The 12,697-nt window shown below is 42.9% G+C and overlaps 1 protein-coding gene across 1 annotated transcript in view; it reads right to left on the reverse strand.

Moving 5' to 3' along the window:
* PHLPP2 (PH domain and leucine rich repeat protein phosphatase 2) overlaps positions 1-9,588 on the reverse strand; it is a gene marked incomplete at its 5' end in the record, with an annotated part of 74,496 nt that extends 64,908 nt beyond the window's left edge. The window contains 2 exons of the mRNA XM_080828021.1: positions 1,954-2,222; positions 9,490-9,588. Coding sequence (XP_080684147.1) covers positions 1,954-2,222; positions 9,490-9,588 — 368 coding nt within the window. The remainder of the gene's footprint in view (positions 1-1,953; positions 2,223-9,489) is intronic.
* Positions 9,589-12,697: the final 3,109 nt, after the last annotated feature.

The following is a 12,697-nucleotide window of genomic DNA, read 5'->3' on the forward strand; positions in this document are numbered from 1 at the left end:
CCTTCACATTCACATAAAAGATTTTAAAGAAACACAAATGGCATCTGAACCTACGAAAACATGCTCTACTTCACCCATTAAGATAAACAAAAATTACAATGACAAAAATAAAATTCCTATCAGATTTGCAAAATCTAAGTCATTAGGCTTGACAAAAGATTTGTGTTTGGAATGCTGACTTTGTAATTCCCTAATCTAAAAACCAGTGACAATCATTTCTACTCACAAGCAAGTATGCACTCATGCATGGGTACGTGTCCATGCTTATATATAAAATTTAATGCTAACATGTTCTGGAGAAACTCAGGGGAAAATAGGCATACTTTATATTTGTTGAAGTTTAACTTCTATTAAGAGAAATCTGAAAATATGTATCAAAATTATAAATGCATATATCCTTTGGCCAGCAATGCCACTTCTAGGAGCTTATCCTACAGATTACTTCCACATAGGAGAAATATCATAGGTAAAAGAATATGCACTGCAACACCGCTTGCAGAAGTGAAAAACTGGTAACAATTTGAATGTCCCTTAATAGGAGATCAGCTAAAGTGATGGTAGACTCATAAAACAGAGTATTATACAGCCATTAAATAAATGAAAATTATATAAATATTAATATGGAAAGATCTCTAAAAGATTTGAAGTCAGTAATGTGCTGCATAGGGGCGCCTGGGTGGCTCAGTGGGTTAAAGCCTCTGCCTTCTGCTCAGGTCATGATCCCTGGGTCCTGGGATCGAGCCCCGCATCGGGCTCTCTGCTCCACGGAGACCCTGCTTCCTCCTCTCTCTCTGACTGCCTCTCTGCCTACTTGTAATCTCTGTCTGTCAAATAAATAAATAAATAATCTTTAAAAAATTAAAAAAAAAAAGACTGCCTTCGGCTCAGGTCATGATCTCAGGGTCCCCACATGGGGCTCTCTACAGCGGGGAGCCTGCTTCCCGCCCCCCCACCGCCTGCCTCTCTGCCTACTTGTGATCTCTGTCTGTCAAATAAATAAATAAAATCTTTTAAAAAAATCTTTAAAAAAAATGCGCTGCATAAGCACCATTAATTTTAATATTTACATATAAATAAACATACTTATGCATGAGCATATATCCTTCTCATTCTATTTCCTTCTATACATTTCAATTTCATTCTATTTACATGTATTATTAAAAAAATTTTTTTAAGATTTCATTTATTAATTTGTCAGAGAGAGAGAGAGGGATAGATTGAGAACAAGCAGTCAGAGTGGCAGACAGAAGCAGAGAGAAGCAGGCTCCTGGCTGAGCAAGGGGCCGATGTGGGACTTGATCCCAGGACCCTGGGATGAAGACCTGAGCCGAAGGCAAATGCTTAACCAACTCAGCCACCAAGGTGTCCCAAAATTTTTTAAGTAGGCTCCACACCCAGCATGGGGGGGTTGAACTCATAACCCTGAGATGGAGACCTGACTAAAATCAAGAGTCAGATGCTTAACTGGCCAAGCCACCCAGGTGCCCCTATTTTTTTAAATGACTTTAAAATATTTATTTTAGGGGCGCCTGGGTGGCTCAGTGGGTTAAAGCCTCTGCCTTCAGCTCAGGTCATGATCTCAGGGTCCTGGGATCGAGCCCCGCATGGGGCTCTCTGCTCAGCAGGGAGCCTGCTTTCCCCTTTCTCTCTGCCTGCCTCTGCCTACTTGTGATCTCTGTCAAATAAATAAATAAATAAATACTTACTTAAAATTTGGCTATCTAACCCGTGGTGTAATCCAAATGAAGTAACGACCAAATTTTCCTTCATGCCCTGCTTTTAAATTCAAGAATCCTAATTTCAGCATTCCAAAGACAAATCTTATTTCAAGCCAAGTGATCCCATAACCATTGTCAGTTCTAAGCACCAGTCAAATCCTACAGCCCATTTCCAAGCAGAAACGCAGATTATTTACACTACAATGGAGTTAGAGGGGTAAAACTCAGACCTCACCTGACCAGGTCCCCATGAAGCTGTAAATAAAGACTTTCCCTTCCCTCTCCGGCACAGATCTCTGACACGGGCGTCTCCACAGTGCACAGAACCAGATGCAAGTCGGAGGCGGCGGAGGCAGAAGCGCCTGCGGTGGCAGTGGTCGAGTCCGCTCCGTACAGGTACACACAACCTCTCCTGACATCTTCTCTCAGCCAGTCTCTCTCTCGAGAACCAAACCGACTCCGCCTGTTCAAACAATTCCTGCTCCCATTGCGTTTCATATTTCTCTAGAAAACATCAAGACAAAGAAATCATTAGCTAGAAAGTCTGGCTGAGTTCGCCACGTTCGGGCCTCACCCCACCCTCGCGCTCTCTATTCACCGACCACAGCGCCCTGCCTTGGGGCCTTCCACACCGGCCATGCCCATTCCTAAGCTGGAAAACAATTTCCTCACCTGCCAGCTGTTCATGGCCTCTCCGTCACTCTGTCTGACCCTTCCTTTTTCTTACGTTTTCATAAAAAATGTAAGAATAATAAAATATCTGTGTACCTACTACCTACTTTCCACAAATTTTAATATCCTGTCATATTTATTTCAGGTTCTTATTCTAAAGAACATACATTCTTACATCTAAGACTTACATGTCTTACACACATATAAGAACATGTATGTATATATACATACACAGCTGAAGTCACCTGATACCCCACCTCAATCCCATTTCCCTCCCTCTCTCCCCAAAAACACTCTAGTGTACTTCCTATTAGTCATTCCGTGCATTTTTATGTCTTCCATATTTGTACATATCTATAAACTGAATACAATTGTTTTCCATGATTTAGAACTTTAAATCCTAACATACATGTTTCTTTTTTTTTTTTTCCTAACATTGTTTCACACTGACATTTTTTTAATTTGGTTCAACACCGGTCATGCTAATACACCCAGCTCATTTATTTGAGTAGTATCTCATTATATGAATACACTGCAATTTTTCCATTCTCCTGATGATGGCATTTAGTTTCTAATCTTTTCACTTTTAGAAACAATCCTGCATTAAACATTTTTGTATATGTCTCTACAGTGCAAACTGGAAGTTTCTTTAGGGTCCTGACCCTCTGCCTCATATCGCAAATAGCACAATGTTGCACAAATATTCTTTCTGTTCTAATGTTTCCAAAAAATTAGTGCTGCATTTGATAATTTAGGTGTGTGAAATTCACACATACAGTGGTTACTTCAAAGCAAAAACAACTGCTATAGCAATATGACAAGTCTCTAAAGATCAATAGTGACCTACTCTATTTTCATGATGGGCCAGTTCTGTTCCCTTTTTTACATTTTATTTATGAAATTATTTGAGAGAGAGAGAGAGAGAGAGGAGGGAGGTGGGAGGGCATGGCAGGGAAGAGGAGGGAGAAGGACAAACAGACTCACCGCTGAGTAGGAAGCCCTACACCTGTAGCCCCATCTCACAACCCTGACATGACCTGAGCTGAAATCAAGAGTCACATGCTTAACTGACCGAGCCACCCAGGCGCCCGTTCCCTGATATAAAGGCATTTCCGTTAACACGCTGCCATACCTCTCTAGCATCATTCTCTGTTACCTGTCACTGTTTCAATCATACCCAGCTTCTTGTAACTTCCCAAACACATCATGAGTCCACAATTCTGTGACTTGTCTGAAATGTCCTTCCCCGTCTTGTCCATCTACTAGATGGCCTTCAAAACTCTACTCACATCACCTTCTCTTGTGTTCCATATGGAGCCTTCTATGTATGCCATCCCCGTTTCCTCTGGACAGCTAGAATTAGTGACTCTACTCTCTTCACAGGAGAACCTCTTCATCTTGAATGTATGTCTTCTAGTCCTATGGAGGTTACAATGGGGTTGTTTTTTTTTAAAGATTTTATTTATTTATTTGACAGACAGAGATCACAAGTAGGCAGAGAGGCAGACAGAGAGAGAGGAAGGGAAGCAGGCTCCCCGCTGAGCAGAGAGCCCGATGCGGGGCTCGATCCCAGGACCCCGAGATCATGAACTGGGCCGAAGGCAGAGGCCCAACCCACTGAGCCACCCAGGCGCCCCTACAGTGGGTTTTAATCATGCATTTGATATTCCTTCCTCTCTTCTACACTGAGAATCTATTATAGTGCCTTAATACCTGAGAGGCATGCAGAACTCACAGAAATCACATCACATCACAGAATATATTATCAGTCTGTAATGTAGCCCAATTTGCTCTGGCAAGAAGTTGAACAAACTTGAGGAGAAAAATCTTTTTTGACAGAGAACACTAAAATCTTTTTACAAACCACAAAGTAAATACAAGACTTTTGCTACTATTCTTCATTCGAAGTCAGAAATACCTATAAATAAAGCAAATATTACTGTTGTAGTTACTGAGATTAAGTATTTGAGGGTAACTGTGGCACCTAAATTTAAATTTCTAAGATGATAAAGAAAAGTGAAGGAAAAGTGAAAAGGCATTTCCACGTGGGAAGAAAGAAAATTATGAGTGAGAATGGCTTCATTGTTTAAATTAAGGATAACAGAGGGCGCCTGGATGGCTCAGTCTAAGCATTTGCCTTTGGCTCAGGTCACGATCCCAGCATCCTGGGCTTGAGCCCTGCGTCAGGCTCCCAGCTCAGTGGGAAGCCTGCTTTTCCATCTCCCACTCCCCCTGCATGTATTCCCTCTCTCGCTGTCTCTCTCCCTCTGTCAAATAAAATCTTTAAAAAATAATAATAATTTTAAATTAATTAAGGATAATAGGTAAATCTATCATTTTACAGATATTAAGGATTTGAATATCGCTATTCAAAACCATAAGGATTATTACTGATTCTAACTTTAGATAAGTAGGATAAACCCCAGCTACATGTGGGAACTAGGTCTCTCTTGACCACAAGAACATTTTCTCAAAGCTGAGCATCTCAGAATTAACAAAGGAATTTCAAGTACTTATTTTATAAAGACAAAGACCATCATATTTGTATCAGTAATTTCAGCCACTGAATACAATTAATCGCTGATTAATTTTAAATATCCCCTATTTTTTAGTCTTTGGAAAAGATCAACTGGCCCATCTAAAAACTGTATTCTATAAGGTACAACAACGTTTATACAAAGAAGCTCTGCATTGTGCACTGACTGGAGAGAAATTCTGCTCCCTGCTACTAAGAGAGCAAGTAGATACTATACCACAAAACTACCAAATAGCCTTTTTTTTTTAAAGATTTTATTTACTTATTTATTTGACTGCGATCACAAGTAGGCACAGAGGCAGGCAGAGAGAGGGGGAAGCAGGCTCCCTGCTGAGCAGAGAGCCTGATGTGGGGCTCGATCCCAGGACCCTAAGATCACCACCCGAGCGGAAGGCAGAGGCCCAACCCACTGAGCCACCCAGGGGCCCCTGCCACCAAAAAGCTTCTTAAAAAAAACTTTTTCAAGTCAAATTAATAGCCCAATGATCTTCTCAATCCTAGAAAGGTCAAGAAAATCCCAGGAAGTTATATTAGTTCATCCATGATTTTTCTCCTGGGAGGATTTTTAAAAGTCATTTTTAGGGGCACCTGGGTGGCTCAATCAGTTAAGCATCTGCCTTCGGCTCAGGTCATGAACCCAGGGTTCTGGGATCCAGCCCCACATCAGGCTTGCTTCTCTCTCTCCCTCTGCCATTCTCCTTGCTTGTGTACTCTCTCTCGCTCAAATAAATAAATAAATAAAATTTGGGGAACAAAAAAATTTTTAAGTCATTTTTAAATGTATTTATGGGGGGCTCGGTTAAGCATCTGACTTTGGCTGGGGTCATAGTTTCAGGGTCCTGGAATCAAGCCCTATGTCTGGCTCCCTAACTACCAGGGAGTCTGCTTGTCCCTCTCCCTCTACCCCTCCCCTGCTCATACTCTCTCTCTCAAATAAATAAAGTCTTAAAAAATAAGTGTTTATATATTTCCCTTAAGACTATAAATCCCTGACAGCTCTTTCTGCCCATGGGTTCTATCCCTCTGCTTTAATAAAAACACTTTTTCGCACTGGGGGAAAAAAAAGACTATAAATTTCTTATTAAAACACATGTGTTGTTGGCCAAAGAATGTATCTTCTATTTATATGATATATTCCAGACCCCATGCAGATAAACTGCTGAGTTAGACCTTTAGTAGGTATCATTCCCTTAAACCTGTTCAATGGGCATTTAAAAGGCCTAGACACCAAGCAAGCATAGCCTTCCAGCGACAATCTAGATGGACTGTTCAGCTATTATTAGCTATTGCTGAATTACTTAGTGCTTCCTTCTCCACTGCGAAAAGCATCAGATAACTGCTGGAAAGGGCAGTCTATCAGGGTCCGCTGATAGACTCTCAGCTTTTAGAATCACTTTTCCACTGAAACTGCTAGATTAAGAACATTCTGTTGCTTCCCTTACTTTTATGTAAATCTGTTGACAAACTAATCAACTCTCACATTAAACAACTGTAAAAGAGCACATTTCCGATTTAAATAGGGGACCCCGGGTGGCTCAGTTGGTTTAAGTGACTGACCTGATTTCAGCTCAGGTCATGATCTTCAAGATCGAAAGTCTCCCAGAGCAGAGCCTGCTTGAGATTCTCTCTCTCCCTTTGCCCCTCCCCCATACTCTCCCACTTCCAAAAAAAATAAAATAAAATAATTTAATTATATTCAGAAAGTGCAAGTCTTTAAAGTAAGCCATGAATTAAGTACTCACTTCAGTTTTAAGCTTTTAACTTTCTAAAAATGAAAATAACATACATACGAGGGCTGTGATCCATTCAAGGTGATAAACTATTAAACGCCCACATACAATTAACTCTAAGATATGTATGGGAAAAACAGAGTCTGGTCAAGTAACTCTCCCTACTCACTGAGTTCTATGAGAATGTGAAATACTGTAACGTAGGAGATTTGCTCCAGCATTCAAAACTTTAAAACAATATGGGCTCATCTTTAGGAATATATATATTAAGGATATTTTGCAAAAGGATGGGATGAGATAAAGAAAAGAATATTTCCATTCATTAAAAATCATTTTGGTATTCACTGATTTTTTTTTAAAAAACCATATAAACACATTACTTGGATAAAAACCTGGAACTAGTACTGACAAAAATGGATCTCATGGGACTTGCTGCCCAGTTATAACTTCATGTCTTCTACAGTCTGAGTAAAAAAAATAAGGCCCAAATTGTCGCAAACATCTGGAAAACTATGCTTCACAGGTACTCCCAATAATCTTAAGAGTATCACGAATATTATATTCCAACAACAGTAAAGGGGTACATTCTAACTAGCAATTTGCTAAATAAAGCTGGGAGCAGATTTTTGAGTCAAACTTTTCAATACCACCTACTGATGGACTGAGATCTAATCTGGCTAAATTATACTGGTTTAGTTATATTAGCCTTTTTATGAGGATCTGTATTATTTGACAATAATGATGCTCATGACTTCGTAGTGTAAAAAGGCATAGCAAAATAGAATAAGACTTTTTCAAAGCGTCTTCAAAGAACAAGTAGCAGATTATGACTTTTACCTATATATTATTTTCCAGTTTCACTTAGCACAAAATTCAACGACTCAGCTATTTAACGTAACTTCTGTATGTAGAACACACAGCACCTATTCTCCAAAGCCAGTCCCATTTCCATGCAAGGATTACTTAAGTGTTGACCATATGCAATAAAGCAAGAGACACAAGGGCACTGTGGGCCTCCCATACCACCAACTCAGTACCATAATCAAGATCAATTTCTGGTATCTTTCTAACCGTCCCCAGATTGGAGCCCCAGGGAACCAGTGGTAAATCTGACCACTTCCTAAGTCTAGGAAGACAGGACCCTTGAATCAAGAGCCTCCTATCTCCGTTCCTTCCATCTCACAGTTCACTCCCTCCCCCACAAAAAGCTGTTACAAAAAAAAGCCAAGGTTGTTTATCTTCTAGGCCAGAGGGCATTACCTATCCCAGACCTGCCATTTCCTGATAAGCTGGAGCAGCACAGCATTTTTTTAAAAGCTCATTCACAATTTACATTTGATGACCTTACAGTTTTAAATAAATATCTAAAAGCCTTAAAGTAATAACACTTAAAACTTATGGCTAAGTAAGTTAAAATAAATATGTACAAGCTTTATGCAGAAGTGAAGGTAAACTATGAAAAGTTATTGCTTTAAGTCACTGCATTAAGATTGGGAGGTAACAGCAGAAAAAAAAAGTGTTTTATATTTCACGGAGTTCTATTTTATGTTGTTTCATGGATGGATTCACCAGATCCTTCACATCTATTTTTTTTTTTCAGTGTTTCCCTCTTAGCAGTGTCTTGCAAATAATCTTAATATACAGTGCTCATCCTTAATTCCAATTAACAGCTATTACTTAATGTATTTTTTAACATCATGTATTTTCACTGTTGCAAAGTAGTTTTGAAAGACATCAAAACCTCTTTATTTTCTTTCCCCTCTTCCGTCTCGCTGGCAAGTTTTAAATCCTGCTGATTTCCTCTTCTAAAACTCTAGAAGGAATTCTATTTCATCTCCAGAAGGACATCTAGTTTATATAGTTGACCTACAGAAAAATTCCTCTCCAACTATTTCAGAGGCCAGTAGAAAACTCCATTCAGTTAGTCTCCCAGAACCTCTCCTTTAAACCATCTTCACTGTCCCCTGCCGACCCTACATTCCTTGTGCATTTAAACTTCTTGTCATTCCCTTCAAGGCTCCACTCCCCGCCTTGCCAGCATCTGCTTTCATTTTCCTCCTACTCCCCCCAATTCCTGCCCCAAAACCCCGCTAGCTGCCTGTTGCATAACCGCTCCTCCATTACCGTCTCCCTGGATTGTTAGCCCGGATCCCGCAAACGGGAATGCCCTTTTTGCCAAACCCCTCCTCCCTGCTGCAACACGCCCAGAGATTCCCCGAGATTAAGCTCCTCCGGGGATCCTCTGTCCGGGCGGGCAGGTGGAGCTTACAGGCCGGCGCCTCGGAGCGGGGAGCCGGGTCCTAACTTCGGTGCTGAGCCCCGAGGGCAGAGTCGGCCCGCTCCACCCGGCTCAGCCCAGAGCACACGGCAGCACCCGGCCAATCACCGCCGCCATCCTCCCGCTGGGGTGATGTCTTCAGGTGTCCGGGGAGAAAGCCCTGCGTACTTCCAGCCACGCTCTCGGGCCACGGGCGACCGGCCGCCGGCCCCCAGCGAGGCCGAGGACAGTCGAGGCGGGGCCCCGGGTCCCGGAGGAGCCGGGTGGGCGGCGGCGGCCGGGCGGACGCCGGACCGAAGGCGTGGGCCTGCGAGGCGGGTGGCGCGCGGCCAGGGATGGGCAGCGGAGGGGAGACGGAGGCGGCCGAGGCCTCGGTGGGGGCCAGGCGCGAAGGCCTCGGCGGGGGCTGCGGCGCCCCCAGCCGGACTGCGGGACAGCCGGGCGGCGAAGCGGACAGACCGACGCGTCGCGGGGGTCGCCGGCTGCCTCGGCCACCGCGCGGGGCAGGGGCGGCCTCTCCCCGCCCTTGCTCTCTCCCCAGCCCGCTCGCCTCACCTTCAGGACCCGGATCCCGCCCGGCCGGCGGCTCGCGGGCGCTTCGGGCGGCTCCGGGGGCTCGAGCGGGCCCGCGGGCCCCGGCTCCACCTCCCCCATCGGTGGCGGAGGCTGCACAGGGACGCGGGGCCGGCGCGACGGCGCGCGAAGCCTCGGCGGCGCGCGCGAGCAACCCGCGGCCCCGCCCCCCGCGGCCGCCCGCCCCGCCCCGGGCCCCGCCCCTCCCCTCCCGCAGCCCAGCGGGACCTGCGTAGCTGCGGGCCCGGCGCGGCCCAGGCTGTGCGAGCCGCATCCTGGCTGGGCGGCTGTGTCTACCCCGCGGGCGGAGCCGGCCGCCTCCGCAAGCCTGGGCCTGCGCCTCCCGCCCCGCCGCCCTCGGTTTGAAGGACTGAGGCACGGGGAGGGTTATTTACTGCTATCCCCGCCTCCGAAGTACCCGCTGGACTAGGGACAGGTGGGGGTCTGCACCTGTTAGTAGTGACAGGGCGCTGTCCTCCGCTGAGGGTGGCTCTTGTAACTTACCTCTCCCAGACGTTTCCTCTTTTTGCTTCAAAACTGGCCTGTCACCTTCACATGCAAAGCCACTGAATGGATTGTTGAGAATATTCACCTTAGCAAGGCCTTTTCTCTTCCTTATTAGAGATGTTCACGATGTTCTTTAGCAAATTCGACCCAACCTCGTGTACAAAATGTCAGCTCACCTCCCAGCCACATTTTAATTCCCTTTTCTCCTCCATTAGTAGAAGTCTAAGAATTCTTTACTCTGCCTCAAGACACAATATGATCTAAGGCCATTTTATTATTTGCAAGGCTAATTCAGAAAATCTTTAAATTAATTCATTATTTTAATTCTTGCAGTGATGGTACTTTGTGGCTAGCCAGTCAGCCAAATTTGGAGTCAGGCAGCCTGATTCCAAATCTGAGCTTTACCTCTTATTATACCCTTGTGCAATTTACTTGATTTGAGCCTTTGTTTCTTAGCTGTGAAATAGAAATTAGTATCTTTCTAGCAGTTATTACTTAGATTTTGTGAATGCATACAAAGTGCTTAGTAGGGATCCATAATAGCCGTTATAATTCAGATTTTCCAAATCTAAGATTCACTCAATTCCTCAGTGTTCTCTTCTTGTAAATTCTACTTTAAATTTTCCCAGGATACCTTTTAGACTTCTGGATTTTAGGGCTTTCCCTCTTAAAAAGGTGTTAATCAATCTTCAAGCAACATGTGAGGAATTAAGTAGCAAAAAATCAGTAATTCCCTGAGCTTTGAATTGGTAAAAATAGTATCACCTTATCCACTGCTCCAGCTTGCCTGGTCTATAACAACTATGTTTAAAATATTTTAATTATAGGTTTAGGACCAGAGAGTTTGAGATCTAACAGTACAGTCCATGCCCCCTCTCTACTGTAAGATATGTAACCACTTGGAGATCTTTCAGATTACTAGACAAAATCTGACTCTTGTAGATTCTGACTCTGTACAAAAGTTTAGTCACTACTTTCTCCCTTCTCATGAGCTACTTTGCATATACCAAAATTCCAATCTCCAATAGTCTTCATTTGTCTCATTTTAAAATTAAAAATGACTTCTATGAGTCTGGCATAAAGTGTGAGAAAAGCTCTTAGGTTGACTACCTCCTGGGTCTTCTACTTGAAACTACTTTCAAGGAAGCTACTCAAAGTAGCTGAATTCCCATTTCCATGCTTACTGGGTAACTTCTTCCAGCAAGAACACTGGTATATAAACTATAGGCACCATATGGGGAGAGAACTGGACTTTTGACAGAGGACAGAGAGACAGTGGAAAGACCAAAATGTGGTTCAGAATTAAGTGTTTCTAAAAGCCTGTTTCTTGAGGTTTTATACATTACATTTTCCGGATCTCCTAAGTTTTTTATTGATTAATCACCTGAAGGGAAAGAATTTTATCCCTGGGCCAGCATTTTGAGTTCATGCTGGGGAATAGCAGTGGTAGATTGGTGTTTTAATGAATGGAATAAGGGCTAATGCATAAATCCGGAATACAAGCATATGTTAAAAGTTATGTATTTACTACTTCTTCATCAAAAACAGTAGTACCTCTTTCAAAAGGAAAACAAAAAATAAAAAACTACCAACCCAGATGTTCCAGGGATTTATTTACAATGCAACTCTTTAAAGGTCTCTGTGTTTTAAGATCCAGTTCAGTAATCAACCAACTAGATTCTCCTTTTTCTTTCCAAATCATGTACTGCCATTAACATTTTATATTGTTTCAAAGGTCACATATTCATGTTCTTCCCCAGTTCAAGGCAGTGTGCATTAATGTATGCCAAGGGTTATGTAACTACAATTTCTGGAAATGGTAAACAGCTGAGACTAACCCTAAAAATAAAATCCTCTGGGAATTTCTGTGCAAAAATCCATCTGCCCTCACTGCAGGTTCATCATTACACAAAAATCACTGTTTAGATCAAGCCAAGAGACAGAGAAGTCATTACTGTCTCCTCTCTGTATCCTTCTTATAAGCAGTTGTACACACCTCTCTCTCCACCTGAGGAGGGAAGGACACACACACACACACACACACACACATGCTTTATCCCAGGAGCTTTCCTAATCCTCACTACAAAATCAAAAGAAAGTCTGGAGAAGAAAAGTTTGTCAAAATGTGGTAGAAGAGCCATAAGGTCTTACTACATTTACTTATTTATAGCTAGTTCCCACTCCTTTAATGACCACTAAGTCATCTGTAGGCCTAATCTCTTTTTACCACAGGTTGAACAAATTTAGATATTCTTTTTTAAGATTTTATTTATTTGAGAGGGAGAGAGCACAAGAGTGGGACGAGGAGCAGAGGGAGAAGCAGACTTCCCGCTGAGCAGGGAGCCTGATACAGGGCTTGATCCCAGGACTCCAGGTTCATGACCTGAGCCAAAAGGCAGATGCTTACCTGATTGAACCACCCAGGTGCCCCAGTTTTAGATAGTCTTTATTTTAATTCCAAAGAAACAGGTAGTATTTACCTGGCTTCAGTGTTTGATATATTTTCAAAATATGGGGACAATTGAAGTAGGGGAGGAAAGAGCATGGAAAACCCTTAAAAGTGATAAAAATTCACTCAGTCCTTCTGGACTAAAGTTCAATTCTGAACACTATTCATTGTATTGTTGACTAAGTGCCTGAAGTCTATTACTGCCTAAACTTTTCTACTGTAGCTTTTATATTT

The sequence above is a fragment of the Martes martes genome (genome assembly GCF_963455335.1).
Source record: "Martes martes genome assembly, chromosome: 17".
NCBI lineage: Eukaryota > Metazoa > Chordata > Mammalia > Carnivora > Mustelidae > Martes > Martes martes.